General features: G+C 47.8%; 9 protein-coding genes across 16 annotated transcripts; 5 read left to right on the top strand and 4 right to left on the bottom strand.

Annotated features, from left to right (window-relative positions):
* The first annotated feature begins 829 nt into the window (after positions 1-829).
* On the top strand, positions 830-3,711 carry LOC112341841 (galactoside 2-alpha-L-fucosyltransferase-like). Of its 2 annotated transcripts, none has more exons than XM_024662703.1 (4): positions 830-1,087; positions 1,144-2,579; positions 2,637-2,715; positions 2,775-3,711. In XM_024662703.1, the coding sequence occupies exons 1-2, from the start codon at positions 862-864 to the stop codon at positions 2,544-2,546; spliced, it is 1,629 nt and encodes a 542-aa protein (XP_024518471.1). In that variant the 5' UTR covers positions 830-861; the 3' UTR covers positions 2,547-2,579; positions 2,637-2,715; positions 2,775-3,711. The 2 variants fall into 2 exon arrangements, with proteins under 2 accessions (XP_024518471.1, XP_024518516.1); XM_024662748.1 differs by having other exon boundaries at positions 2,772-3,711.
* Positions 3,712-3,780: 69 nt separating this feature from the next.
* Positions 3,781-4,506, top strand: LOC9663118 (peptidyl-prolyl cis-trans isomerase CYP19-2). The gene has a single exon (XM_002960758.2). The coding sequence runs from the start codon at positions 3,873-3,875 to the stop codon at positions 4,386-4,388; it is 516 nt and encodes a 171-aa protein (XP_002960804.1). The 5' UTR covers positions 3,781-3,872; the 3' UTR covers positions 4,389-4,506.
* Positions 4,507-4,653: 147 nt separating this feature from the next.
* On the bottom strand, positions 4,654-10,460 carry LOC9663117. Its single transcript, XM_024677136.1, has 13 exons — positions 10,274-10,460; positions 10,070-10,211; positions 9,971-10,008; positions 9,711-9,834; positions 8,330-9,664; positions 8,226-8,275; positions 7,283-8,164; positions 7,100-7,224; positions 6,911-7,016; positions 5,228-6,857; positions 5,062-5,092; positions 4,975-5,005; positions 4,654-4,925 (listed from the first exon to the last, which is right to left on the bottom strand). The coding sequence occupies exons 1-10, from the start codon at positions 10,427-10,429 to the stop codon at positions 5,229-5,231; spliced, it is 4,587 nt and encodes a 1,528-aa protein (XP_024532904.1). The 5' UTR covers positions 10,430-10,460; the 3' UTR covers positions 4,654-4,925; positions 4,975-5,005; positions 5,062-5,092; position 5,228.
* Positions 10,461-10,550: 90 nt separating this feature from the next.
* On the bottom strand, positions 10,551-12,283 carry LOC9633536 (uncharacterized protein At3g49720). Its single transcript, XM_002960092.2, has 7 exons — positions 12,123-12,283; positions 11,783-11,914; positions 11,647-11,686; positions 11,432-11,584; positions 10,996-11,376; positions 10,868-10,923; positions 10,551-10,821 (listed from the first exon to the last, which is right to left on the bottom strand). The coding sequence occupies exons 2-7, from the start codon at positions 11,912-11,914 to the stop codon at positions 10,663-10,665; spliced, it is 921 nt and encodes a 306-aa protein (XP_002960138.2). The 5' UTR covers positions 12,123-12,283; the 3' UTR covers positions 10,551-10,662.
* A 184-nt stretch (positions 12,284-12,467) lies between these two features.
* Positions 12,468-14,731, bottom strand: LOC9633535 (probable U3 small nucleolar RNA-associated protein 7). The gene is made up of 8 exons (XM_002960091.2): positions 14,632-14,731; positions 14,499-14,582; positions 14,365-14,445; positions 14,220-14,309; positions 14,022-14,154; positions 13,772-13,958; positions 13,678-13,726; positions 12,468-13,626 (listed from the first exon to the last, which is right to left on the bottom strand). Exons 1-8 carry the CDS (start codon positions 14,689-14,691, stop codon positions 12,616-12,618), a joined length of 1,695 nt encoding a protein of 564 aa, XP_002960137.1. The 5' UTR covers positions 14,692-14,731; the 3' UTR covers positions 12,468-12,615.
* On the top strand, positions 14,704-17,926 carry LOC9663116 (N-glycosylase/DNA lyase OGG1). 4 transcript variants are annotated; one of them, XM_002960757.2, is made up of 10 exons: positions 14,704-15,343; positions 15,413-15,623; positions 15,751-15,994; positions 16,054-16,108; positions 16,170-16,445; positions 16,538-16,723; positions 16,806-16,959; positions 17,028-17,259; positions 17,307-17,539; positions 17,604-17,926. In XM_002960757.2, exons 1-3 carry the CDS (start codon positions 14,739-14,741, stop codon positions 15,988-15,990), a joined length of 1,056 nt encoding a protein of 351 aa, XP_002960803.1. In that variant the 5' UTR covers positions 14,704-14,738; the 3' UTR covers positions 15,991-15,994; positions 16,054-16,108; positions 16,170-16,445; positions 16,538-16,723; positions 16,806-16,959; positions 17,028-17,259; positions 17,307-17,539; positions 17,604-17,926. The 4 variants fall into 4 exon arrangements, with proteins under 4 accessions (XP_002960803.1, XP_024529001.1, XP_024529006.1 ...); XM_024673233.1 differs by having other exon boundaries at positions 14,704-15,623; positions 16,170-16,302; positions 16,351-16,445; XM_024673238.1 differs by having other exon boundaries at positions 14,704-15,623; positions 16,170-16,302.
* A 112-nt stretch (positions 17,927-18,038) lies between these two features.
* On the top strand, positions 18,039-20,376 carry LOC9633534. Its single transcript, XM_024671601.1, has 14 exons — positions 18,039-18,175; positions 18,221-18,276; positions 18,353-18,527; positions 18,590-18,691; positions 18,754-18,825; positions 18,888-18,998; positions 19,046-19,123; positions 19,178-19,240; positions 19,299-19,395; positions 19,460-19,538; positions 19,591-19,799; positions 19,867-20,012; positions 20,069-20,191; positions 20,253-20,376. Exons 1-14 carry the CDS (start codon positions 18,101-18,103, stop codon positions 20,346-20,348), a joined length of 1,482 nt encoding a protein of 493 aa, XP_024527369.1. The 5' UTR covers positions 18,039-18,100; the 3' UTR covers positions 20,349-20,376.
* On the bottom strand, positions 20,356-22,573 carry LOC9633533 (SNF1-related protein kinase regulatory subunit gamma-1). The gene is made up of 8 exons (XM_002960090.2): positions 22,484-22,573; positions 22,199-22,428; positions 21,919-22,088; positions 21,673-21,858; positions 21,446-21,604; positions 21,309-21,391; positions 20,912-21,112; positions 20,356-20,865 (listed from the first exon to the last, which is right to left on the bottom strand). Exons 2-8 carry the CDS (start codon positions 22,395-22,397, stop codon positions 20,457-20,459), a joined length of 1,407 nt encoding a protein of 468 aa, XP_002960136.1. The 5' UTR covers positions 22,398-22,428; positions 22,484-22,573; the 3' UTR covers positions 20,356-20,456.
* Positions 22,574-22,617: 44 nt separating this feature from the next.
* Positions 22,618-24,460, top strand: LOC9663115 (GTPase ERA1, chloroplastic). 4 transcript variants are annotated; one of them, XR_002991988.1, is made up of 9 exons: positions 22,618-22,958; positions 23,019-23,164; positions 23,242-23,382; positions 23,457-23,570; positions 23,646-23,771; positions 23,817-23,915; positions 23,968-24,072; positions 24,122-24,210; positions 24,264-24,342. XR_002991988.1 is itself a non-coding variant. In XM_024671610.1 (9 exons), exons 1-9 carry the CDS (start codon positions 22,649-22,651, stop codon positions 24,264-24,266), a joined length of 1,125 nt encoding a protein of 374 aa, XP_024527378.1. In that variant the 5' UTR covers positions 22,620-22,648; the 3' UTR covers positions 24,267-24,342. The 4 variants fall into 4 exon arrangements, 2 of the variants coding, with proteins under 2 accessions (XP_024527378.1, XP_002960801.2); XR_002991987.1 differs by having other exon boundaries at positions 22,619-22,958; positions 24,267-24,460; XM_024671610.1 differs by having other exon boundaries at positions 22,620-22,958; positions 24,130-24,210.
* Positions 24,461-26,946: the final 2,486 nt, after the last annotated feature.

Here is a 26,946-nt window from a genome sequence, read left to right as displayed (position 1 = left end):
TCATTAAATATGTCTCACTAATTCATAGACTGTTAGAAAAAACTAATAAAATTATGTTATGTATAAAATGGTAATCATTATTATGAGGGTTTCACACCCACTATTAAATTAGTTAATTTAATGGTAAAGTGTTCATATTATTAAATTGGATTTTGCAAACTCTAATTTAATATTTTATTTTTTTCACACAGGTTAATGTTAGAATTAATATTTTTTTAAAATATTCTGTAAGGCTTCTAAATTGTGCTCAACTAGGAACAACAAATTAATTGCTCAAACAAAATTTTTGGTGGCCATTTTAATTTGTGGAATAGATTAGTAAGTGTGAACAACCAAAAGAAAAGAGAACTTGAAAACAATTTATAAAGATTCAAATATAAAAGAAAATGACCTGTAAAATATGAGTGCATTTTATTTAAAAGTTTTGGAATACTTAAACTAAGCATCATCAGGTTTGAATAATATTAAATTGGATGACCTTCCACAAAATCTAAATTCAACATATTATAGTAAAGTGTTCAATTAATCAATTTGAGGAAAGCAATCAATCAAACTGCCAAGCAATGAGGAGGTGTGAGGAGAGGATTTACAGCACATGTCAAGCAACAAGTGGTTACCTTAAATTAGCTAATTTAATGGTTTTGTGAACCATTTATCATTAATTTAAGTGTTTTTAACAATATTAACTAATGTTAATATAAAATCATTTAAATTTCAAATTAAGTTAAAATTTTCTAATTTAAAAAGTCTAATTTAAAAGTGAGTTAGAGGTTTATAAAAAATATAAAAGATTAAAATTTGGTCCGGTAAAGTGAAAGTGATCCTAGGGCTCTTGGTTAGCTCAATGCTGCTTGGGAACAGATGAGGCGCAGGGAATCCCCAGCAATCCAGCTCGATCTCTCGCGCCCTCCAGCGCATCCAGGGAAAAGAATGCCGTCACTCAAGTTCCTGACCATGGCGCTCCTCTCCTGCCTGGTATTCTCTTCTCTCCTCGCGCTAAGATTCGCCAGATTCTCGCGGCTGGATCCAGGGTCGATAGCGCTGAGCCGACGAGCGATTCCTTCACACTGGCAAAATCCACCGCAAGGTACGCCGCTAGCAGCCATGAATTCTAGAATGGAAGCGCGGATCTTCGCAATGCAGGTGATCGGCAGGGCATGGATGGATTGCTCGCTCCCCGCGATCGAGAGGATCGCTGCCACAGTAGATCCCGGCACCACTTGTATCGCCAGGCTTCGCGATTCAAGCCCTCGAAGTATCTGGTTTCCAAGCTTCGCCAATACGAGGCCTTGCATCAAAGGTGTGCTCCAGAGGCAGAGAAATCCAGGCAAGATGGTGGCGGTGGAAGTTCTTGCCAGTTTCTCGTCTGGGTCTCATACAGTGGCCTAGGGAACAAGCTGGTGACTTTGGCAGCCACTTTTCTCTACGCTCTACTCACGGATAGAGTTTTGCTGGTCGATCCAGGGGTGGACTTGGAGGAGCTCCTGTGCGAGCCTTTCCCAGGTTCTTCATGGCTTCTCCCATCGAGCTTTCCTCGAGAGTGGCTGCGTGGTCTCAATGAATCCTCGCAGCATAGATTTGGCTCCATTGTCCGCGACGCTGGAAAGTGTGTTCCCGATGCCAGTCACTTGATCGCCGCTCCAGGCAAGGTGTATATCCATCTCACTCACACCTACGACGAACAGGACCGCAGGTTTTTCTGCGAGGGCGAGCAGGAGTTCTTGAGAAAGGTGCCGTGGCTCTTCATCAAGTCGAACAACTATTTCGTTCCAAGCTTCTACTTCATGCCAACGTTTCGAGCGGAGCTGGAGAGGATGTTTCCGGAGCGAGAGGCTGTGTTCCATCACCTTGGGAGGTACTTGCTTCATCCATCAAACTCGGTGTGGGCTCGAACAACGAGATACTACGAGAGCTATCTAGGTGGAGCAGAGCTGCTGGTCGGCCTCCAGCTCCGGACGTTCGAAGGCTCGATCGAGGCATTCTCGAACCAGGTCCTGGAATGCGTCGTCGAGAACAAGATGCTTCCCAATGTCACTCGCGACGACGAAGCTAGCAGACTGATCGGTGGCGGAGAAGACAAATCAATCTCCGTGCTGATAACTTCACTCCACCAGATTTACTACGAGCGACTGCGAGACATGTACGTCATGTTTCCTACGGAAGATCTTTCGCGAGTCAAGGTGCACTTGCCGAGCCACGAAGGGGTGCAAAAGACCGATACTTCCGAGCATGACAAGAAGGCGCTCATGGAGATCTTCCTCCTCTCCTTTTGCGACACTCTGGTGACTAGTCCCATGTCCACGTTTGGCTACGTTGCACAGGGCTTGGCTGGTTTGAGACCGCGGGTTTTACGCAGGCTGGAAGACGATCCCACTCAACCGGCTTGCTCCAGTGTCCTCTCCGTGGATCCGTGCTTCCACGCTCCTCCACTTTACGACTGTGACTGCAAAGGTGGCAGGGATCCCGGCAAGGTTTTGGACGCTGTCAAACACTGCCAGGACGTGAAGTGGGGGATCCAACTTGTCAACAATCCGAGCGACGAGTAGAAAGCAGCAGCAGCATGTATTGACGAAAATAAGGTACGAGGCTATCTTTTTTTGTTTGTGTGTGTACTTACACCATACACTGTTTTTCAGGCCTTTTCAATAAAAACGAGAGAAGAGTCTGGCAAAGAACTTTGGAACTGAACGGTGGAGTGTCTTCTAGTAGTTACAAGTAAGCCTGTTGATTGTGTTGTTTATCTAGCAATCACTCTGACACTTATGGAGCAGCAGGTTGTTCTCTTTTGCGCTCTCTGGCTCTTCACGGCCAGCTGCTGCAGCGGAAACGCAATCTACCAAGGCACCCCCAACAGCCTCCCCATTGGCTTCGCGCGAGAGACGATAGTCACCGCTGCTTACAAAGTGCTCAACCGGATCCAGGTGGGCGACGCATACCCCGCCGGCAAGTCCTTCTCAGACTACGTCCAAGTCGGCACGATGCAGATCAACCTCAGCTTCTGGTTCCTCAAGAAGGCGAACGAGCGCGGCTACTGCAACGCGGCCGTGGATCGCAGCGTGACCGCGTTCGGACAGGAACTGAAGGACGGCCTGCTGCCACTCTACCTCGACCTCATGCGCCTAGTGAGGAGACAAGGCTTCGACTTCCTCATCCTGGCCAAGGACAACTACATGGCCATGTACAGCTTGGATCCTCCAGAGTGGCCGCAGCTAACGGACGAGTCGATCGAGCCGGCTAGTTTCGGAGACTGCTGGATCTTCCTCACCGGCATCACGAACGCGATCTACAAGTTTCTCAGGGTAGGCCTCTCTATCCTGTCCGCAAACAGGGCCTACGAGCTGATCATGCAAACCGACTGCAACCTGGTTCTCTACGACTTGGGCCATTCGCAGTCGCTGTGGTCGTCGGAAACGAACGGGAAGGGCGACAGCTGCTACGCGGTCGTCCAGACGGACGGAAACTTTGTGGTGTACGACGGCAAAGGCGTGGCCCTGTTCGCGACCAACACGTACTGCCGCCTCCCCTGTTACGATGCCACTTCCCTGGTGGTGGGCGACGATGGCGTGCTTCGCTTGTTTAACAACTGGCTGGCCATTCGTCTCTGGTCGAGCAATGGAAAACCATTGTAGAAGCGGCCATTTTATCTAGATATGCCCGGAATATGCCATAGTATCTATATTTATTCTAAACTAATCTTGTGTTTAGTGTTAACAGGCTACATTTCGACCTAGAAGGATATTCCTTAAAGGCATATTCGCACAATATACTTGCAGCTAAGCCTAAAAGGATATCCTTCGTATCATTTTAATGATAGATTATGTTAACCTAGAAGGATATTCGCTAGAGGCAATCGCATATTGAAAAGTCGGGGAATGGGAAATCCGCGAGTTTTCTTGGAGATCACCATCGCGAGCCACAAGGTGGGGCGAATCGTGATGGAGCTCTACAGCGACACCACGCCAAAGACGGCCGAGAACTTTCGGTGCCTGTGCACGGGCGAGAAGGGCGTGGGCAAGCGCGGCAAGCCCCTCTGCTTCAAAGGCACGCCCTTCCACCGCGTCGTTCCGGAGTTCGTCGCGCAGGCCGGGGACGTGATCGAGGGGAACGGGACGAGCGGCGAGTCCATCTACGGGCCAAAGTTCCAGGACGAGAGCTTTGAGCGCAAGCACACGGGTCCCGGGATCCTGTCCATGGCCAACGCCGGCCCAAACACGAACTCCTCGCAGTTCTTCATCACGCTGGGAGCCGCGCCGTGGCTGGATGGCAAGCACGTCGTCTTTGGCCGCGTTGTCGATGGAATGAATGTGTTGAAGGCCATCGAGGCCGCTGCAACTCTCGGGGGCAAGCCTTGGAAGAAAATCCTCATCTCCAACTCTGGACAGCTCTAGACGAAGCCTCTGCCTTCCCAGTTTCCCTGGAGATCTTTTTCCTTTTTTCTAGCAGGTTCTCTTGCATTCCCTGGATATCTTTCTTCTTCGTTCAATCTCTGGATATCTGTCTCTTGGATATCTTTTCTCCTGGAGTATCTTTCTCTTCTTCCATGGATATCTGTCTCTCCATCCCTCTCTGCTTCACCCTCCAGAGCTGAAAACCTGTAGAGACTAAAGCTATGCGTGCTAAAGCCCGAATGCCCCAAGCCTCTAACAAAACGAAGAAGAAAAATGTAGAAGTCGTCCGCTAGACTATATTGCTGTTATCTATTATCCTTCTAAACCATCAAAACTAGGCAGCCAACTAAAATGGTACCTCGGCTCCGCTGTACACCTGTTTTTTTTTCTTTCCCCACCCAGTACTAGTATCGACCACCAAAACTCTGTGACTCTCGAGTGCTCCGGCAGTAATTCCACACGGTGAAGGGAATTGCAAGCAACCAAGAAACACAAAGTTTACCTTTTCACGAGAAAACTTCCGCGAGAGAAAGTTACCTGGAATGCGATAGAAAAGTGAGAACCAACCGAAACAAGAAGTATATACCTGTCTTCTCCTTGCCGTCGAGCGCAGTCACCTGCAAAACAGATGCAAATAAATGCTCGTCAAGCTCGTGACAATGCTAAGTCTTACAACGAACGCTCCTATCGTCCAGTGACGTTTGCTGCACAAGACAATCCGCTGTAAGTCTCAATGAAGAAGATAGCAGAAGCAAAGTAAAAGAAATGGAAGGTAGACCAATATCGGACTCGAGGAACGTTGGAATTCTTCCAGCTTTCCACTCCAGCGCTCTCCATACCTCATAGCGTCAATCCTGCTCCTTTTGCAGCTTCGGCGGCAGCCTCCGGGTTCCCTGCTCGAGATATAAAGCGTCGCCACAGACCAACCGAAAACGGATAGGCCGCAAGAGCATTCCTGTAGAAGCTCTCGCAGCAGTCTTCCAGACCAACCTGTTGAAGCCAATCCCCGGCCTCCAGCCACAATCTTTCGGGAGCAGCAGAGAGCCGCAAGGACGTCACAAGAAGCGAACCAGCCCAGGCTGCTGCTGCAGGACTGAAGCCATCCGAAGTGTTGAGCGCCTTACAAAAGGCCAACGCCAGGACGGAGTTCGATGGAAACAACTCCAAAAGTCCGCCACCAAAGTGCCTGGAAAACTCTGGCTGGTCGCGTGGAAGTAGCTCTGGGCCGGAACACATGCGCAGCAAGGAATTGACGAAGGAATAGTCGGAAGGAACTGGCCCGAGCAATGTGTCTATGAAACAGCGGATCCTGCGCTTCTTGATGCCCTTTAGAAAGCCCCGTCCGAGAGGAGTTAGCTTTGGCGACAACCGTGACTGCATATGGCACCTGTCCAAGATGCTCGTGAACACGTCCTGAAAGTTACAACCACCTATAGCCGAGAGCTTGAAGGCGGCAAACTCCAGCCAGCAATGCGTGCCAGCATGCGTCGACGACAGTGCTTTCTCTAGAGCGACTTGAGCCTCGTGCGATCGCCCCCGTAATGACTCCAAAAGAGCGATGTTCACCAATGAGAAAGTGGAATCCTCGACACTCTTGGAGCCCGTTGACAACGTCAACCCGTCCGTCTGTCCATTCCTTGCCTCCCTCGTTGAGCACTCCTGAAGTATAACTAGCGCCCTCTCCTCCCCTTCCCATTCCAAAGCATGGCCAGCGTACTGATTCCACAGGGCCTGAACGCCAGGTCTTTTATTTGGCCACTTAGACAACGTGCTCTGAAAAACCGCCAGCCCGGATTTACAGCCCCCTCGTAACCTTTGGACGTTCGCACAAAGAACTACCAGCTCCACTGAGCACGGATGTAGTTGCACCGCTTGCTGGCAATAGTTTGAAGCATACTCGACATCCTCAAAGGCCACCAAAAACCTGATAAAGTTTACTGCCAAGACTTCTTTAGAAAGATCATCCCCGGACCCTGCCGGCGCTAAAGAACCTGTCGCAGTCTTCATCATCTTCACCACCCGTGATCGTATCCCTTCACTGACCACCTGAGGCGTTTCCCATTCCAAGCTAAGAGGCAATTCCTGCTTGCAACCAAGCCTGGAGATAACTGATCCTGGTAAAGTTCCGTAGGCACAGAAGTACGCGCAGCAAACCCAGAGGATGCACGCCTCGGAAGCCTGTAAGTTCTTCCAGACAGCTGATGAGCTCTTCCACCCGTTTAAAGTTCCTTCACTAGTCACGAGGCTGTCTATCCACTTTAAGACGTCGTTCTCGGACATGGCCAAAGTGTGAAACATCTTCAAAACCAAATCGAGGATGCACGCACTATTCTGCCCGTCGCCATTGAGCCTGTTTCCTTCGCATAATGACAGGATAGCCAAGTCATATGACTCGAGTAGATCACCTAGGCTTGTTCTGCTGGCAAGAACAAGACACCAAAGGTCGTACGAGTACTTGTTGAGTCGCACCTGCAGGAACATAGTCCACTGTTGAAACGCAATTTTAGATGTAAAGCTTTTACCGCGTGAAGGAACATGTCGTCGTTCTTAGTCATTGAATCCTCCATGGAGATTAAAACCAGATATACCACCCATAGAGGCACCGACGTTTTGTTCACTTCCAACGCTCTAAACAAAACACGTAGCGCCTAGCACGCACATATCCTTCTCAGCAGGGTAGCCTCTAGAGTTACCTGCAGCATCAAGCTGACCTGCCTCCTTCTGGTAAATGGCTACTTACATTTTTAAGACAATTTGAACTTTCAATGTTGACATCGTATTGCAAGATATTTAGAGCCAAGTCCAAGCATCCGTCGGCACTAGATTCCCGAGAGAGCTGAGAAAATTTAAGTCATAAGAAAAAATCTGACCCGGAACTCCAAAAGCATACGTACCATTTGTTTTCCATTTACCACGTCTGCTTGCAAAACGTCAAAGTTTTCGTTGAATAATTTACTCCTCTCATCAAGGATGCAAGGCATGTCTTGTGGTAGTGGCCTTTGCATAGATATCGTTGTCAAGAACGAGTATAACGAGTTGACGGGAGAAACGGGAGAAACATTGAAAAACTTTGTGCGATTCATCTCCTGCCAATCTCTCATGAGGTAGGTAGCGATGCGATAAGTCGGCACTGGCACTTCGAACTGCATCCAGGATGCCTGTCGCTTGTTTCGATTTTCCTCGGATGCCTCCTGCCTATCCCGTATGGATCCCAGCCTGTGATGACTGACATGCTGAAAACTGCAAAGCTCGTTGTTGCATTTTCCACGGTGCTCGTACTTGCAAAGCGGCTTGAACGGGTCGAATACTTTAGACGATGTCGAGTTCTTCAGAGGACTTTCGTATTTGCCGAAAGGTTCAGCTGTAGCCTCGAATGCCTTCTTTGCTTCTGGCACTTGAATTCCACACACCGCTGACTTGAAAATGAATTGCCGAAAAACAACCAAACGGCCCGCTGACAACCTAGTAAACCATTTTGTACCGTTCAGACTGCTGTCCCTTACTTCCACCGAGAAGCCTGTGTTTTCCAAGTCATCCATAACTACACCGATCGAAGATTCAGTGGAGCTGCCCTGCTTCGCAGCACCGTTGACGTCTTCCAGCGGATCCAGCGTAGTTACAGGCTCCCTGCCGGAGGTTTCCAATTCGTTTCCCACGACGAGGTGGTCCATTTTGTTTCTGAGTTCTTCTGAGCTCGACGAAGAGCCTTGCAAGTCCTCCTCTTCGCAAGTTGAAGCTGCTACAGCTTCCTGTACCTTCTCTTCGATCAGGGGAGCCTGATAAAAGAAAATATTAAGTTTTCAAAACAATAAATCGATAGAAGTATATGAGCATCACCTTCGAAACATCGTGAGCATCGTAAGCCACAGGTGGCTGGGTACAAAGTCCTGCATCAAGAGAAAAGAGGATCACTTTACGTACAAAATTATGATCCAGCTTACCGGCGGACTCTGCAGTGATCGTCTGAATTAAACTCGTAGCATTATTCTCAGGAACATTCGGACAGGCAGGTTGGGTTTCAATCTCCTTCTCTGCGTCTGCATCCAGCTCCTTCGCTTCGCTCACAGATCGTCCTGAAACGATCTCCTCAAGTATGCGAAGAGGTGCCGGATCATCGTCACGAGTAACGATGCCAGTAGAAACATTTGTCTGATCGGCAGCAGAAGGAACGATGGCGGAGTCCAACTTCGGAGCGTCAAAACAAGTTTGAGCTAATTCGAGAGGCCGGCCCTCCTCCATAACATCACACCTCATTTCAGCTGCTGTGACTTTCAACGAAATTATATCCCTCCGCCGATGAAGTTTGTCGCAGTTCGCAGTAGCCACCTTCAACGCTTCTTGGGCTTCCCGATACGCTTTCCTAGCCAGGCGTTCTCGAATCTCACACATGTGTCGATGGTGCTGTGCCAACTCCAACTCCTTGTCAACCGCTTCTTCTTCCAGGGCTAGTTCCGCAACCGACGGTTTACTTCTAGAAATACCAGCGACGGCGATCTCAAGACTGCCCATGGTTTGTCCGCCAGCCGACCTTTGTTCCGTCGACAGATTGGCCACCTCCAGGCATCCGCTTTGCGGCAAGACCTCTGCGCAGGCGTTTTCCACAGCACCTGGTAGCTTTTGCCTTTTGGTACTGGCTTCCTCCTCCTGCATGGCCTTATCGGCACCACGCTTGATGCCTATGCTATCCCCCCCACCGTGCGTCGACGTATCCATCGTCTGAACTGCCAAAGGTCTCGAATCTCCCGGCCTGGTGTTGGATGACGGTCCCAGAGTTCCCAGGTTTTGCTGAGTCGCTGGAGAAAATACATTATCGGTAACCGGAAAACTCGCGTTGTTTGAAGCTGGTAAGCTTGAGTCTGGAAGACTAGAGGTGTTGGTTGAGTTATTTACGACCTCTCTTCGTTGCCTCTGCTGCTGAATTTCAACCTCCTTCGATGCTATTTGTTTCCTCAAAAGGTCCAGATTGGTCTGGGTTCCACAGTCCTTCGGACCAAGAGGATTTTGCCGGGAGTGACTGCCAGCAGCAGGCCTGGTACTCTTTGAAATCGGCAGTGACTTCCCTTTTACTCGCTCGATAGCAGCAATTTGCTTCTTCATCCGGTCAATCTCCACCCGCAAGCTGGCGGGCTTTGCTGCGTTCACTGAAGTTGCTTTCGCATCTTCTCCATCGCTCTCATCGTCCGAAAACTTGATGAGAAACGGGTTCTCGCCAAGGCCATTGTTGCTCGCCTTGTGAGTGTTTGCCTTTCCATTTGGCAGCTGTGCTGGAACACACACTGACGAACGCATCAGCGAAAAACACGAGAAATAAATCGCAAAAACCTCCAGTGGTAGAAAGCGTCTTAGTCGCGGTTCCCATGCGCAAGTCGTTCGCTCCTTTGTCGAATGGAATGGAATGGTTCTTCTGAGGAATCTCTGGCGGAGTTTCACTAACAGTGTTCGTGACCTGAAAATATCAGGACGAAACTTTAGCACTGAGAAAACCAAGAGAAGATGAAAGAATCAAAAGAACACAGCGAAACTTTAGCGCTGCGGAAAGCAAGAAACAAAAGAGAAGATAAGCACTGGCATTTTTTACTCACTTGCTTTTGCAGCGGTGTGCTTGCTGGCGGCCGATACACTGCGTAGATACTATAAAAACTCTAGGCCAGAGAAATGGAATGGAAAAGGAAACTATTTACCAAAGGATTGTGCTGCTGCCGCCCCTGCTACCTTCAAATCCAATGGCAAATGCGGCACTCCAGTCGGCGAGGCGCTCGATTGCTGCGCAGCTGCCGCTGCTTTCTTCTTCTTCTTGTGGTTGCCGCTCACCTTGCGCTTGGCCTGCATCGAAATATCTAGCTTCAAGAACAGCCGCAAATCGAGAGAGGAATCCATTGCCCTACCATACAATCTGCGTTCTCATCCGATGACAGCTCCCCTTCTTCCTTCTCGTCGATCGCAGCAGCAGCCCTGATCCAGCGATACGATCTCCGAGACGTTTCAGGGATTGAAGCGAAGGCCAATGCTCTCAGATGCTCAGTGCTGAGCGCATCATCCATTACCTCTACGCTACGCTCGTCATCCCCTTCTCCTCACCCTAACCCTAAGCGCATATCCAGCGAATCGTTCTTAGAGGTAAACTACTAGTTTGACCATGTAGAGTTGACCATATTTCTCTAGTCAAACTTAAAACGTTATACATTCTATTCATTATACTTACCAAAAACTTGCCACGCACTGTGGCATGTTAATATCGTTTTATAGCAGTAGTAGTAGTGGACGAGCTCTTGGGCTAATCGAATTGCCGAGGAAGGAGATGGAAAATATAGTCGGAACTTCTATACGATCTTTGCAACTGGAGGCTGGCAAATCCTTTGCTCATCTCCTCGTCTTCGTCGAGTCCGGCCGTCTCGAATTTGCGAGACCACCACGTCCGGTTGTGGCTCTTGATCTGTCCAAAGATCATCAGCGAAAGCACATAGAAAAACTTTTCTTACGGATTTTAGTGCCGCTTGGAGCTGCCTGGCCGATGATACTTGCGATGGCTGACTAGCTGTGCAAGAATTCAGCGCGTTAGAGACGAGAGGATGCTGGAAAGACGTGAAACAAGATAGAGAAGGCTTACAGATGAAAGCAACGATGGCATGGCTGGTTAGTCGAGCTAGCTCCGGAAGTGTTCTGTTCAGCTGGCGAGATGTCAAGTGCTCGAGTGTGTTGCTTGCCAGGACCAGGGAGAATGACTTTGATCTGTATGGGAGTCCCCGGTGAACGTCCGCAATACGGACTAATCCCTTCTTGACGAGGCTCTTGCAAACCGAGCTTGGATTTGTCATCTCCGATGGTTCCACACCCCATGCCTGTCCGCCTTCGTCTTGAAGCAGCCTGGCGACGACGTTACACGTCTGCGGTCCGATGTGAAGAACTGCTTTCATGTGTTTTCCATACACCTCTTGCAGCAACGGTAGAGCGTCCAGCACTCCAGCAGACGCTTCCTCCGAGTTATTGTCTAAAGAGAAAAAGCTCTCAAGTTGAACAACAGGAAGAAAACGAATAGTGAGTACCAGCAATGGACTTTAGCTGTTCGTGCTGATCCTCCTCTTCAGTGTCATGCGTATGAGTTTCCACTGGAAGCGAGCGCAGAAGTAAGGATGGATTGAGCTTCCTTGCTGTTGCTACAGCCGAGGATGGCGAAGTCTTTGAGTGGTGCTGGAAGGCTACAATGAACGAAGTGATGCGATTTAGTCCCAAAGCATAGAAGAAGAAATGGATCACATACTTGAGGGCCCGAAGAGGTAGACGAAAAACAACACCATAACCTGGGAAAAACAAAGGAAGGCTTTAGAAGAACGAGCCAATAGAACAATAGTTCGTAGGATACAAAAAAGAAAGAAGAAATTTGGCAGCCTACTTACGACGAATAGAACGCAGGCGGAGACTAGCGAAGAGGAGTCCGATTTGCTCTGAGCCTGCGCGGAGCTGGACAATCCATTGCCTCCCGAATCGTCCGAGGACCTTCTCGGACGCCGAGACATCGCATTGTTCATCTGAAAAGCGGCATGAATTCCAATAATCCCATTAGGGCCCAATGGAATGTTCCTGGGGGGGCAAATCGAAGAATGCAGGCGAGATCTGACCCTCCCGAGCATCAAATCACACAAAACAAGCACCGAAGCGCACAGAATCACAGCAACAATGCCGCAATCCCGCGAAACAATGCAAGAAATTCCAAGGATCCCGTCAAAAAATCCATACCCTAGGCAGATCGATCGCGATCTCCAATCCAAAACCCCGCCGCCCTCACAGCGCCTAGCCAGCGCCCTTGCTCTCGACTGTGTGGAGGTCCAAATAGCTAAACCTTTGTCCGTAGAGCACCGTTGGATCTCATACCAGCTGGCAAGCCAATCAAACAGACTTCCTTTTTCCCCTGTCCCTGTGTCTCTCTCTTGCTCGCTCGATCCAAGCCGTTGATTCTAACGGTATTCGTACGTTGATTAAACCTTTGGTTTGATAGTCTGCTTCTTTGAAAATTTGGTGGCAAGAACATCCAAGTAGTTATTGACAATCCAAATCGAGCATGTCAGTAGTAACGGAGACAAATCCAAATCATGCTGTTAGGGTTTGTTATGGGTTTTTATGAGAATCTTCTAGAGCGCATAAGGATATTCTGAAAGGAGCATATTCCGCTCCATTGTGAGAATATTCTAGAATTCTGAGACACTCAAATCGACCTGGGCCGTTGGTTGATCTAGCTAGCAAAGCGTTCGAGCGCTCGTGGCAAAGGCTCCTCTCGTTCCTTCACGAGAGCTCCTTTCATTTGCTTTTGCTGCTGCTGCTGCTCGCGAATTATCGATCGCTTCGTGCCGAAAGCCTCCAATTGTTTCTTCGCCATTCTCTTGCCAACTTTGTTCCGGCCTTTGGTCTTGCGCTTGGCCTTCTTCTGGCCTTGGATCTTCTTCGACTCGTCCTCCTCTTCTTCCTGCTCCCGCAAGTTCTTCCGGGGGTTCTTGTCCACCGCTCCAAACTTCTGAGGATCCAGCATGATCGTCTGCGGCTGGAGCTTGTCCAGGAGCGCGTGGACCTCCGCTTCGTGCCGCTGCTTCACTGTCTGGAAAGGATTCGCCACGAAGCTGTCGAAGTTTGGCTCTCCCGAGCCGGGGACGAGAATGGATGTCACTCCCCCTGTGTGACCAATCCCAACCACGTCTTCGTATGGACAGAAGCTCAAATCCTGGATGGTCGAGTTCTGGAAGAGCTTGTGCTTCATGTATGGCTTTTCCTGCTTGACTTGAAACGCATCCTTCCAGATCTCGATCGTGGAGCCACTGCCGACCGCGAGCAAGCCTTTCTGGCTTACGTCTAGTGACTTGGTCGACTGAAACGCCATGTAGGAATGAAGAGCCTGCATCTTTCGTATGTCCCAGACTTTGATCCTCGCGTCTGCGCCTGCTGTTACCATATAGCTCCCTCCCATGTCGAATGCCGTGGAAGTCACAGCGCCTCTGTGACACAGCATCCTCACCAAAGGTGTACCCATGTTTGGAGTCCACAGAGTCACTGTCCCGTTGCTGTGGCCCAGGCTCACAACGGCATTGTAAGGATTCGCTCGAAGAACACGGCAAGGTCCCAGTCTCGTAGAGTAATTTGCCACTATCTGACCCGTGCTTGTGTCCTGGTAGTGAAGGACTCCGGCCTTGTTGGTGCTGACTAGGAGAAAGTGGTGTCGAAGGAACTCCAGTTTCAGTGGAGCTACAAATTCCTGCAGCAGAACAAGCATCGATACTTTTGCATGTAAGTTTGATCTATTTACCTTTAGGCAGTGGACTTCAGCGCCCTTTTTATCGTAGATGTAAATATATCTACAAAGAAAAATGAAATCCACGCAAACGTAAGAAAGCACTTACTTGCTCTGAGCAGCAGCAAAAAACTGCTCGTTGTGCAGGAACTTGATATCGCGTGTAGTCTCTTTCACTTGAGTTTCCATCATGAGATACTTAGTTTTCCAATCGATCACGGCAAGGTGTCCTTTCCGGCCGCCAATAAGCGCATATCGACCACTGTGAGTGTAATCTATCGTGTAAGGACCCAAGTCTGCAGCAGAAAAGAAGAAGAAACAAACCAATAGCTGACGGGAGAGAAAGATTACTTGCAAACCTGGAAGTCTGAGATCAAATGCTTTGTGCGCGCTTGAAATATCAACGTTCTTCACGATGTCTTCTTGAGTGTAGTCATAGGTATTTTCTCCATCGTCCGCCTCTAAAGCTCCACCTTCGCTCGGTAGAAGCCACTGAAGAAAGCTCAACGTTAAAGCTAGGAATGTATCAAAAGAGTAGAAGAAAAAAAAAACCTTACTTGCTCTACTTTCGCGGCTGTAAGAGCAGATTTCTCAAACAAATCTTCTTTGGTTTTGAGCTGAGACTTGAGCTTCTTGTCTTTCAATCCCTGCGAACCAAGAATTTTAGCCAAGTAGCATCACAGAAAATAATTTCCATCTTACTTTCACGGAGAGTCGTTCTCCCCGATTGTATTTCCTGATTTTCGGCTTGATAGTGTCGGTGTTCTCATTGCTTTGGGGAAGCTGCAAAGGCAAAGATCAATCACAACCTCTAGAGCTACAATAAATCCACGCACTGCTTTCACTTTGGCTTCAATCAATCGCTTCTCGACGTCGGGATCCAATTCCTTGCGCTGCTTCTTCGGCCCCTCATCCGATTTCTAAGAAGAAACGATTGATCAGAGCGAGCAGAGCTGCGAAACCACTCACATTCTCATCGCTATCGCCGACCTCGAAGAAGCGCTTGTGTTTGCCGCCAGGCGCAACCATTTCCCTCGCATAAACCCTAAATCCTCCTTCCTGCCCTAAAAGAGAAAATGGCGCCCATCGCTAAGCGGAGCTTGAGCTTCGCGATCGCTGTCGCCACGCCGGAGAGAATCACGAAGAAGCCGCGGGCGCGGGAAGAATGGCGGAGCCTCAGCGTTCCTCCAGTGGAGCTCAATCTCGCCCTCACGCTCCTCACAGGTCAGACATTCTTGTGGAAGCAAACAAGTCCCGGCGTGTTCACGGGAGCTCTGGGGCCTCACCTCGTCTCGCTCCGGCAGACGCCGCAGGACACACTCTATCGCCTCCACACGGAATTTCCAGGCGCCAAGGAGGCGCTGCGAGAATTCTTCACGCTGGATACGTCGCTGGCGGCTCTGTGGAGCTCTTTCAGTGCCGCGGACGAGCGATTTGCTGCTGTGGCTCCCTACATTCAAGGGGCGAGAGTGCTGAGGCAGGATCCAGTGGAATGCGTCTTCCAGTTTATATGCTCCTCCAACAATCACATCCAGAGGATAACGAAGATGGTGGATTTTCTCGCTACTCAGGGATCTCCGCTTGGCTGCGTGGATGGACAATCCTTCTTCCAGTTCCCGTCGCTCGAGCAACTATCGTTCCTCACCGAGAAACAACTTAGAGACGCTGGGTTTGGATACAGGTTTCCTTCTTTTCTTTTCTTTGTAGCAAAGATGGTGGCTTCTTCTTTGTTTCTAACTCTTTCTTGTAGAGCCAAGTATATTGTAGGAGCCGTGGAGACCCTGCGTTCCAAGGAAAGTGGTGGTGATGAATGGCTGAAGTCCTTGAGAGAAGGATCGCTAGAACAGGCGACTGCTGCACTGTGTACACTCCCTGGAATCGGTCCCAAGGTCGCCGCATGCGTGTCGCTGTTTTCGCTTGACAAACACGACGCCATTCCAGTTGACACTCACGTATGGCAGGTACATGTTTACATAGTTTTTCGTTCGTGCAATCGTTGCTGCACGAACACAAGACTGGTTCCAACAAAACACAGTTCTTGTGAAGTTTTCTTCAAAGTCTTTGCTAATTATCTTTGTTCTTTGACAGATTGCCGTGCAATATCTCAAACCCGAGCTCGCCGGACAACGCCTCACATCCAAAATGCACAGCGCCGTGGCGCAGGCGTTTGTAAGCCGTTTCGGAGCGTACGCTGGCTGGGCTCACGCTGTTCTGTTCATTGCGGAGCTGTCTTCGCATCAAAAGCTTCTTCCATCACATTTACATACTCAGAGGAAGCCACGAACGAGTAAAAACAGCAAGCGCAACGAAGATGTTGTTTCTTTGTAAAATGGTAAAACACCCTCACTTCCTTGCTGGTCTTCGCTTTTCTCACAGCGCTTTCTTTCACAGCTTTTTTCCAGCAGTTGCAAACTAAAACAAAGACACTTATTTCTACTGAATACTGGTAATGTTTTGCACTTTGCGGGCGCAATGCTAAGATGCTTATGTTTCCGTTTTTCCTTAAGGATTGAAGACGGTGATAACAAATGAATAGCTCAGGTCCTTGGTACAGAAAACAGGTCCAAAGTTTGCTGCATGCGCCTCGCTATTCTCGCTTGACAAGCACCATGCCGTTGCATTTTGACGCTCGCCTGCCAGGTTCGCTCTCACACACATTTTAAACTTATCGCTTCGTTGGTCAAGCAGCCGGCAACGTCCTTTGATGAGCAATGAGAGTGGCACAAAGACTGTGGCTTTCAGGGGAATCTAAGCTATCAAAGTCGTTCAGGCTCTCGGTCACGGTCATTCTCTTTTCTCTTTTTCTTTCGGCTTTTCTTTCTTCCAAACATTCGAACTTCGCTGATACTCCGTTCTGTTTTGGTGTCTTTGACAGATTGGTTCGCTCGTCTTGAAGCCAACGCTGGCAAGTTCTATTCATTGCGGAGCTGTCTCGGCATCAGAAGCTTCTTCCTTCACACTTACAAACCCAGAGGAGGACGGGACGAGTAAAAGCAGCAAGCGACACAAAGCTGTATCTTCGTCGTAAAAAACCACACCACACCACTACCATCAGTCATCGGTACTCTAAACATCTCTTTTCTTTCGCTCGCCCGCATTGCTTTCCCGCATAACAATTGTTATTAAACTCGTTTGTTTTGCAGCTCTCTCAAAGCAGTGGCCTTCGAGAAACTTTGCCTCGGGATACCAAAGCTTCCAGGCCGTGCCGAGAGCGCACTGGCCGTATATTCCCACGCACGCCATGGCCCGTGACGTCGTACGGAACAACGATTTTGGCGAAAGCGACTTGGTTTTTGAGTGAGCCACCCGTTGACATTCTACATTCCTTCTTCTGACTATGCTGTTGTGTGTGTATGCTTGTACAGGCGGCCAGCTATACATACATACACACGCATACGCATACGCATACGCTCCAAGCTCCTTTTCCTCTCGCTCTCTCTCGGGCAGCCAAAGAGGAGGCTTTGATGGTTTCTCCTCTCTCCTCACTGCCTCTCAGCACTTCCTTCTTTTCTTTCTCCTCTTCCACTTCAATGCTGCTCACTTCCAGGCTCGTCTGGTTTCTCCTTCTCTTGCAGCTCGTTTGCTCGTCCAGATCAGGTACTTCGAAAACATCTCTTGTTTCTCTCACCTCGCGTCTTTTGCAGATCTCTTCTTCTCGCAAACTGGAGTAGCAGAGAGCACCGTGGCCTACGCTGAAGCCAGAGCGAGCAGTAGTAGCATCAATCGCAGCAATGATGCTGTTTGGAGGAGAATGGTAGAGGAGACAAGAACGCAGCAGGAGGAAGACATCGATTACATTTACTCGGGCTATGAAAGGCGGCCTCCTCGGACGCGCCGTTCTAGACATTTTCCTTAGCAGCAGCTGCTGGAAGAAGCTGTAAGTGACTGAACGATCCTTTGTCTTTCAAGTCTCATCTTTGTGTCTTTTGTTTCCTTTGCAGACCACTACATGCAGGCGCAGAAAAAATGTCATGGATTCATCTCGCTCCCTCCGGTTTTTTCCTCTCCATCTCTCTCTTGGAAATCTTTCGCAGGCCGCAGCGAGAGAGATCTCTCTTCCAAATTCCATGTCTCGCCGCTGGCCGTGGTGAAAGGACGTGAAGAAAAGACCGTGGCTTTTGTCGCCCTGTCTGGAAAAGGGAGCTCAAATTTCCTCGTCCATAGCTCTTTTCTTTAAGGACGCAGCCTTGAGCAAAATGCTGCCTAGCTAGGCCTTTGTATTTGTATACTAGCCAAAAAGGAGGCATATTTTTTAATTTTTTTCTATGCTTTGAAAAGACCAGCTATTTTTGGTTAAACAGGTTTAATTAACTTAATCATAAATCCTTAAAACAACATAGTCGTGTTTGACCTAGGGCGGGAAAGAAAAGTAAAGGTTTTCCTTGTCGGAAGAGAAGCCCTTATTGATTCACTAGATCTGGTTGAGCTGGAGTAGGCGATGGATCTGGATTCGTGGTTTGGAGTGGCCAGCGCTCTCGCCACGCATCCGGTGGCCGTCGCGATCCAGATCCAGGTAAGTGACTCGTTGATTCAATGTGCATTGCCAATGCTCTTCCAGGGATGCGTCATTTACTTGGCGCTGGCGATGGGCTGGGCATTCGCGACGATGATAAGGTCAGTGATTGATGGTCTTTTGCGCAATGGATTCTCGTGCAGTGGGGATTGACATTGCCAGCATTGGATTCTGTAGGGGGCGAGAGCTCGCGAAAATGAAGAGGGCGCAACGAAATGGAAATAGTCTTGCATTTCTCAACGTTGATGTGGAGAGTTTCGAGCATGGTGCTCAAGCGATGCTACCACGCGTGACTGTGGTGATGCCCGTCAAGGGATTTGGCGAACACACGATTAGAAATTGGCGGAGCCAGGTAGAAAATCATGCTCTTCACTCCTTGGTTTTCTAGTGCTAATTTTTCTTTCTTTTTTCTAGCTTATATCGTTGTATGGAGGTCCGCTCGAGTTTATCATCGTCGTCGAGAGCATGAAAGATCCAGCTTATGCGGCGATATCAAAGTTGATCTATGAGCTCAAGGTATTGTATCCTTCTTTTCTGAACTTGTGAGAAGATTTTATCGCGCATGCTGACACTTGCAGGATGATGTCCTGGCAAAAGTTTTGGTAGCCGGCTTGTCCGCAACTTGCAGCCAGAAAATTCACAACCAGCTGGTAAGTTCGTCGTCTTCACAGAATGTTTCTTTAAAAGAAAATCTTCGTGTTTGGTTTTAAAGGCTGGAATTTCTGCCATGCACAAGGAGAGCAAATACGTTCTCTTTCTGGACGACGACGTGCAGCTTCACCCCGGCACAGTCGGAGCGCTCGTTGATAAAATGACTCCGGAGGTAATTTGAGCTCATGTTTTCCGTCTAGATCGTCACCAGGCGTGCAGATTTTTGTTCTCACAGGCTATCCGTTTGACATACCGTCTGGAAGCCTCGGAAGCTATTGCATATATGAGTACCATATGGTAAAGACTTTGAAAATTTTGCTCTCCAGATACTGATATCAAGACGATTATCAGCCCTGTTCAATTGGTTTTGCGACCGGTGGAAGAACTTTCTTTTTGTGGGGCGGATGCATGATGGTATACCGAGATTTTCAAGTTTTCTCGGAGGGCTTAACAAGTGGTGTTTTAATTCTAGATGCATGCAGAAGATTTCCGTCAAGATCGTTATAATATGGTGACAGGGCTGCAAAATGGTGGCTATTCCGACGATATGACTCTTGCTGCTGTGGCCGGTAACAAAAAAAAAACAAGAAAAATCGCGAGTTTTGTTTTGATACGTGAAACTGATGGTCGCAGGTGCACATCATCGAGTAATCAGCTCACCTCCCGTGGCTGTGTTCTTCCATCCACTGTCTCAAAACTTAAGCTTTTCGAGGTGATATTTTAGTTTTGAGATGGTGTTAACGGTGCGCTCTCCTTTCTCGCAGGTACTGGAACTATTTGCGAAAGCAGACATTTGTTCTGGAGTCCTACAACTCGCAAGTTAACTGGCTTATGAACCGGGCATTGTTCTTCTCGCATTGTTGGCTGTCGTGGAGTTTCGTAGCTCCATACGTGCTCGTGATCGCGCAACTGGCCGTGGCATTCAGGGCGATGCTTTGTCCATCTCCGGATGCAGCTATAGCGTACAGGACAGGTTTGCCTTCTGTCCCATTCATTCACTCACGGATCATTTTTTTTATTTTATTCTTATCTTCTGGCAGGACTTGTGATGGCTGGGATTGTAGCCATTTGCTCCGTGATTGAGTCACTGTCGTTGCAGCGTCTCTCGGCCGTGATAATAAGTCTCTGCAACGAGCTATCTCCTGAAAAGCCGCCAGTGTCCATCAAGACTTACAACTGGTTTATGGTGAGCGCAACTTTCAAAGAAAACTATCATACAGATCAGTGCCTTGTCTTTGACAGGTTTTTGTTGCAATGGTCGTGGACAATTTTCTCTATCCCGTGTCTGCTGTCTATTCTCATTGGTCTCAGTTCATCGACTGGGCCGGAGTACGCTACCATTTACGACACGGCAAAGTATACCAGGTCGGACGCCCTATCCTTTCTCTTTGTTTCCTTTGGCTGATCGGTCAAAGCTTGCTTACAGATTGAAAGACCATCTTTGTTAGCTGAAAGGCAGGCGTCCGTGAAGAAAACGAAAACCAAAGCCTTTCCACACAAAAAACACTTGTGGTGCCAATAACAACGAATACTATTGGTTCATTCTTTGATTATTTCTCGACGCGGCCATAAACATGAGGTGAATGGAAGCTGGATTTTTTCTGTATATCAATTGTTTCTCACTGCTCTTTCAGCTCCAGTATGGTGTTGATTCTTCGGGACTTTCAAGCGAAGATCCCGTGAGCTGCAAAGCACTCTCGAAGAAGCCACTCCACTGCGTGGGAGGTTCCACAAGCGGAGGAGCAAACTGGTTGATGATGTCCCTGAGCGTGATGACTCCCACGATGCAAAGCTTGTCATCCACCACGAAACTCCTATCGCTCCTGGCATGGACAAGCTTCTCCATGGTCTGTTTGAGCGTGTCCCCGGCCTTAGACTTGACAGGATCCAGCATTCTTGGAAGAGCTATGGTCCCCAGGCTCAGTGTTCCCGCACATATCGATGCGCCGATCTCTTCTTGCAAAGGTACATCGTTGCTGAGCACGTCACTCTGGTTCCATTCTGCTTCCACCTCCATGTACTTCTCCACCGTGAGCGTTCTAGACAAACAACGAAGTAGAAACGTTGAATAGTAGTTTTCCATACCTTCTTTGATGAAAGAGCTCGGGTTTTTCGATCATGAGCAGCACATCCGTGCCTCGAACATTTCCAATGAGACGCCTGCTCTCTCTCTCCACAACAGGGACGCTACTTATCCTGAACTTCCACATTGTTGTCATTGCGTCTAGAATCACGTCGTCGTGATTAACGCAGACAACCTCTGATGCTCCAAGTCCTAGTTGTGCTCTGTCAGAAAAACAAGAGCCTGGTTTAGAAAAAACTTGAATAAATGTTCCTGCTGAGCATACCTCAACTTTCTGACAGTTTCATTTACATTGCTCAAGCAACCCAGTCGACTGAACGCATATATTGATTTACGCACGCAAGAAGGCAGCACCAGGCAACATGGGATGCAAAAGAGAAAGAAAAATCGACTACATACCGTAGCTCCGTGAGAGGCTTATTCGCTATAGTATCAAACCAAGTGAGTCCACTACATTGAAGAAGCAGCTGTACTGCAGCGTTCTGGAAAGAAAAGAAAAGAATAGTGCCGACTCAAAAGACATTGTTCTCAATTACCTGGGTGACGAAGCCTCTTACTAATCGATCTTGACTATCGATCACCGGGACAGCTTTAAGCCTGTGTCTAGACAGTAGCAGCAATACGTGCAAGAGTGTATCATCGTGCTTAACCGGTAGAAATGGCCCCCAGCGAAACGACTGTGCTAGAGTTCCCAACTACACACAGGCGCAAATAAGTTTTTATCGGTTCATTAACAAAATCGAGATTACCTGGAAATTTATACCTTTGCAGATTTGACAGCATCGAGCTGTTGAATCAAGTCAAGAAATCCGGACTGCACAAATTTCGCTCCCATTCCACCTTCATCCTTTTCACTAAATTCCTTGTCCTTGGCCTGTGACGCAGTTTTGGTTCGTTGAGTGATCACTAATCCTGCCACCTCTGCTTGTCTCTCCTCGACCTCTAGCTCCTGAGAAGAAAGGAAGTCATAAGTTGGCTAAAAGGAATAAAAAGAGAAGAAGTGACAAACCTGAAGAGCCCAAAGCACCATCCCTGAAAAATCCACGAGTCCAATGTATTTATCAGCCAGTGGTGAATTTACTGGCAGTCGATCGTCTCGCACAGGTGCGCCTAAAAGCTTGTTTTTGTACAGGTATGTGATCGCCGAAACCATCGTGTCACTGGCTTCAAGCTCCACCACTGTAGCCACGAACCAAAAAGAAGAAAAAGAAACAAACAGGGACCAAGAAAAAAATAAAAATGTAAGAGACCGTTCTAGGCATGCGACAAACACAAACATGAAACCATACCTCTATCGTTATCAATCCCTGGGATGGAGAACAAAGGGACCCGATCAAAGAAAACCTTGAGAGCTTCAGTAGGCTCCAAGCTGCTGTTCTCGGTATCTGTTCTCGATCCCGCTTCAATGGAGTGGATTACCGCCTCCTTCTTGTTCTCCAGGCTAGAATCGCCGTCTGCGACGAGCTCCTCGAGCGTCTTGATGTCCATGGCTCGAAATCGGTCGAAATGCTGCCGCAATCTGAAGGATCGCCAGGCAATCGCGTGATTGATCCATCTAGCAACAAGAAACTTACTCGTTTAGATCCTTGGATCGCTCATCCAGCGCCTAAAGACCCGCAGCAATTGCCCCAAGTGACATGTGGACAAAGTCGCCCTAGATTATATTCCGAAATAACGGCTACGAGATGGACGGACAGGATCAAAGCACGGGAGATAAGATTTAGGGTTCTAGCTGAGCGATGCTCGCTGCTGAGGCGTTCGCGAGCGATGGATGGCGATTTCCTCACAGGGAGTGTGGATTTCCGCGCAGCAGGCGGACGATTTGCTGCGTCGCGGTGAGGGCCGCCGTGAGGGAGGAGGATGATCAAGAGAAGCCGCAGGAGAAGACGATATTTGTTTTGTCCGAGAAGCCCAATCGAAGAGCTGCGGTGGAGGAGGTCGTGAAGCGGGCTAATCGCGAGAGTCTTGCGGATGAGATTATCCACCAGGAGGAGGATGGGGAGAATGTCGCGCACGACGACATGAAAGTCGCGGCCGATCATCGCAGTGGTAATTCTTTCTTGGATTTCCTGCTCTCTTTCGTGGCTGATTGCTCCAAATTCCAATCAGGATACGTTGCGCTCATAGGAAAACCGAATGTGGGAAAGAGCACTCTTCTCAATGGTATCATTGGACAAAAGCTTTCCATTGTCACAGCAAAGCCGCAAACAACACGCCACCGAATTCTGGGAATTTGCTCTGGTCCCAACTACCAAGTGAGTCTCTTGCTCTTTCTTTTTTCTCGTGCGTGTGTTCTTGGCTGCTATATCTACTGATTGTGCTCTCCTCTCAGATGATACTGTATGATACGCCTGGAGTGATCACAAAACAAATGCACAAGCTCGACGAATTGATGATGAAAAGTGTGCGAAGCGCCACTATCAATTCCGATTGCCTCCTCCTGATCGCGGATATTTGCCATCCTCCTGAGCAAGTAAGTTACAGTCTATTCTTACAAAAAAACATGGTTTTCGCTGACTCCTTTTTTTTTCCTGCTCGCTCTCTCAGGTTCTTGGGACTCTGGATGAAGGTGCTGTCAATCTCATAAAATCCAAGCCAACGCTCCTGGTGCTCAACAAGAAAGACAAAGTGAAGCAAAGCGAGATACAAAAGAAGCAAGAGGTACCGTTTGTTTGAATATGTCTGTGTGTTGAATTCTTGAAGTGTTTGTTCTGATAGCAGGCTTGTGAATGTTAGTGGTATGAGAAGAACAGCGGGATGGACGAAGTCATACCAGTGAGCGCCAAGTTTGGGCTTGGAATTGAAGAAGTGAAGCAGTGGCTGGTTTCCAAGCTTCCACTCGGCCCCGCATACTATCCACGGGTAAGGCTGGACTGCTTCAGCGATTAGAGTAACACTTCTATGCAGGATATTGTGAGCGAGCATCAAGAACGTTTCTTTGTCTCGGAGATCTTCCGCGAGAAGATTTTTCAACTATATCGGGAGGAGATCCCATACTGTTCTCAGGTGATTTCGAATAAGTTTATTGCTTGCATCAAACTTCTCTTCTGTCTACCAGGTCAATGTAGTGCGCTACGTTGAAAGGGAAGCACCCGCAAAGGACTTTATAGAGATCGAGATTTTAGTCGAGAAAGAGTCGCAGAAGGCAATTTTGCTGGGGAAGGTATGTGAAGAAAAAAAAAATCCAGTCTGATCTCATTGAGTTCTTAAAGAATTTCAGGAAGGAAAGGCTTTAAAAACTCTGGCTACTGCTGCTCGTCTGGACATCGAGGATTTTGTTGATAGGAAATGCTACTTGGAGGTATTTGAGTTCTTGTATTCCCTAATCTCTTTATTTCTACGACTTTGTCTTAGTAGATCAAAGTTAAAGTGAAGGAAGATTGGAGAAAGAATGAGGAGCTTTTGGAGCATTTTGGTTACTCTGGAAAAATTGCTAGTGCCTCATTATAATCTTGGTTTAAGTTGAGTATATCCATTTAGAGTTTCATTTTCTTTATTATGATTATTATTATTATTATTTTTCATTGATGGGAGCCCAAAACTAAATCCAATCTGATAAAAACTAAAGTCAAAATAGGCAATATTGACAAGTAAGCAGTGTAATCCATTCTTGCTTGTTCATGCTTGAAACTGCACATGCACAATTTTTGAAGGATTGTCACTTTATAAACTTACCACCTTATTTGCCTAGCATGACACATGGGGTGGAGATGGTTTATCAAGTTTGATTTCATATAATAAATGAAGTTTTAATTTGTCAACCATTTATTTGTATTTCAGACAAAGTCTGTTATGATAAAGTTGTGACCATTCTGAAGTCCTGTATTGTATGCCAAAGAGGAACATTCTCTTGGCAAAATGCAATGTCTAAATTAATTCATTAGACAACTCTCTGATTGTGATGCATGTAGATGTCATCTTTGGTTTGGTCAGAAAATTATGAGCAGGCATTTGTAAACTCATGACTAGTCCATTTTTGGTATATTTTCTGATTATGCTGATCTTGCTAGTGTGTAACATTGGTCTCAATGGTGTTTTAATGCAAGAGAATATGAGTGTGTTTGCTCAACATCATCCAATTGCATACATTGGTTATACATTTTAGCCGATAAAAATGAATTACTCCATAGCATAGAAGGATTAAATGCTAATTGAGAGGAGAATTTGGTTGGCTTTATTATTTGTTAGGCTATGAAATTTCAAATTTACAACTTTGAAATAGTTCATAGTAATGCTGCCATCTTCTCTCTCTTTTCCTTCTATTCTTGAGAAGCTAACTGTGATAGCATCAGTGAATTTTCTAGATGTTGTGCTTAAACATTGTCCAGATGATATCAGTATGCAAACACATGTTTCCATATGAAAGGGCTTCCTTCTTGACATCTAAATGGTCATAAAAAACAATCCTCACAAAGTAAAAAAAGTTGTCTTTAAGGTGATATTAAGAATATATAAATATCAAAACAATAATTCATTAGCAAATTCTCATATCTATGAAGCATTTGAAGATACAATTTAACCTTTAAAGCTTCACAAACCTCATCCAAAGAAGGTAATTTAGCTTTTCACCTTGTGGACACTGAAGATTTATTTTTTTATAAATATAAAAATATTTCCTTCTCATCGCAGTGTTCGTCAAAGATCCTGCAAGCTTCGGCTAGTCTCCCGGATCTCCCGAAAGAATTGACGAGAGAGGTGCGGACAAACCTGTGCGAGATAAATCCAGCCTCCATCACGAGCTCTTTCCAAAGCCCAAGAGAACTCTTCGCTAGCAAGAGCATTGAGTAGTAACTTCGTTTGAATGGAATCCCTCTAGTTGCATTCTTCTGTAGAGGCCACCTTGGTCGTGTTGTGAGTTGGCTGATCCCGTGCTCGTCCACAAAACCACATCTTGCTCTCAAACTCCCGAGAAAACTCTCCGTGCTCCGTCCAAATCCCCGCACCGACTATAAAAGTTAATCAGTGCTGCAGCTACGAAGCTGTTCGAGTCGAGTTCACAGCCCTGTAAACCCACACGGATCTCCCGTCCCTTTGACAAATCTCTCGAGCTCGAGCAAGCTTCCAAAATGGTGACGAAACTCCGCCGATTTGGAGCCGTCCCTTCCAGCAGCATTGTCCGGAAGATCTGGAAAGTGTCACTGGAACCATCCTGTTCTTGAGAGAAGGCCGAGAGAATACCGTTCCAAGTCTCTAAGTCGCGGTAAACCAGCCTATCAAACACTCTCTTGGCGAGCTCTGGACTTCCACACCTCGGGTACATCCCAATCAGTGCATTCCCGACCACAACATTCTCACGATCCTCCTGTGGATCCCAATCCCCAGCTCCAGATCCTCTGGAGCCTGACAGAGATTTAAGATCGTGACGAGCGTGAAGTGGTCGGGCTTGACTCCATCTCTTTGCACTGGAAGTAGAAAATCATGGCTGATTCTTCATCACCCTGCTCGATGAATCCGGCGATCATTCTAGTCCAAGCTATCACTCCCCGCGAAGGAAGACGAGAAAAGACGTCCCTGGCGTCTTCCACCGCGCCACATTTCAAGTACGTGTCGAGGAGCTTACCCGCGAAGAAGAAATCTCCATCGTCAAGCCTGCCATCGTCATCGCTGGAAGAGATCAGTCGATGGAGCCTCTGGACCTGCGGCAGATCCTTGAAATGCCTGATCCTCTTGCGATCTGGCGATGATTCCGCCACCTCCAGAAGCGCTTCTAGGTTGCTGATCCATAGCATAAACCCTAGCTAGCCGTAAGCCCTAGTTTTGAAAGTGGCGGGAATTCGAAATCTAAAAGCCTCCGCCGCCGTGCCCCTGCGCCAAAATGCCGCACAACACGAGCAAGACAAGCGATGGAAACCTCATCGACCTTTCTATCCCGCCAATTTTCCTGAAGGAGATGGTTTAGGGTTCTACCACAGGTGCTCGTCGGCTTTGGCGACGATTGGGGCGATGTCGGGAACCTCTCCTACTGCAAGCGGCGGCTCTCGGATGGGCGGCTGATGCTGGATGTCGTCGGTAATATCATTCTCCTTGCTCGAATCTC

This window comes from Selaginella moellendorffii, unplaced genomic scaffold (genome assembly GCF_000143415.4).
Source record: "Selaginella moellendorffii unplaced genomic scaffold, v1.0 SELMOscaffold_0, whole genome shotgun sequence".
NCBI lineage: Eukaryota > Viridiplantae > Streptophyta > Lycopodiopsida > Selaginellales > Selaginellaceae > Selaginella > Selaginella moellendorffii.
This window is presented reverse-complemented; position numbering and strand designations above follow the sequence as displayed.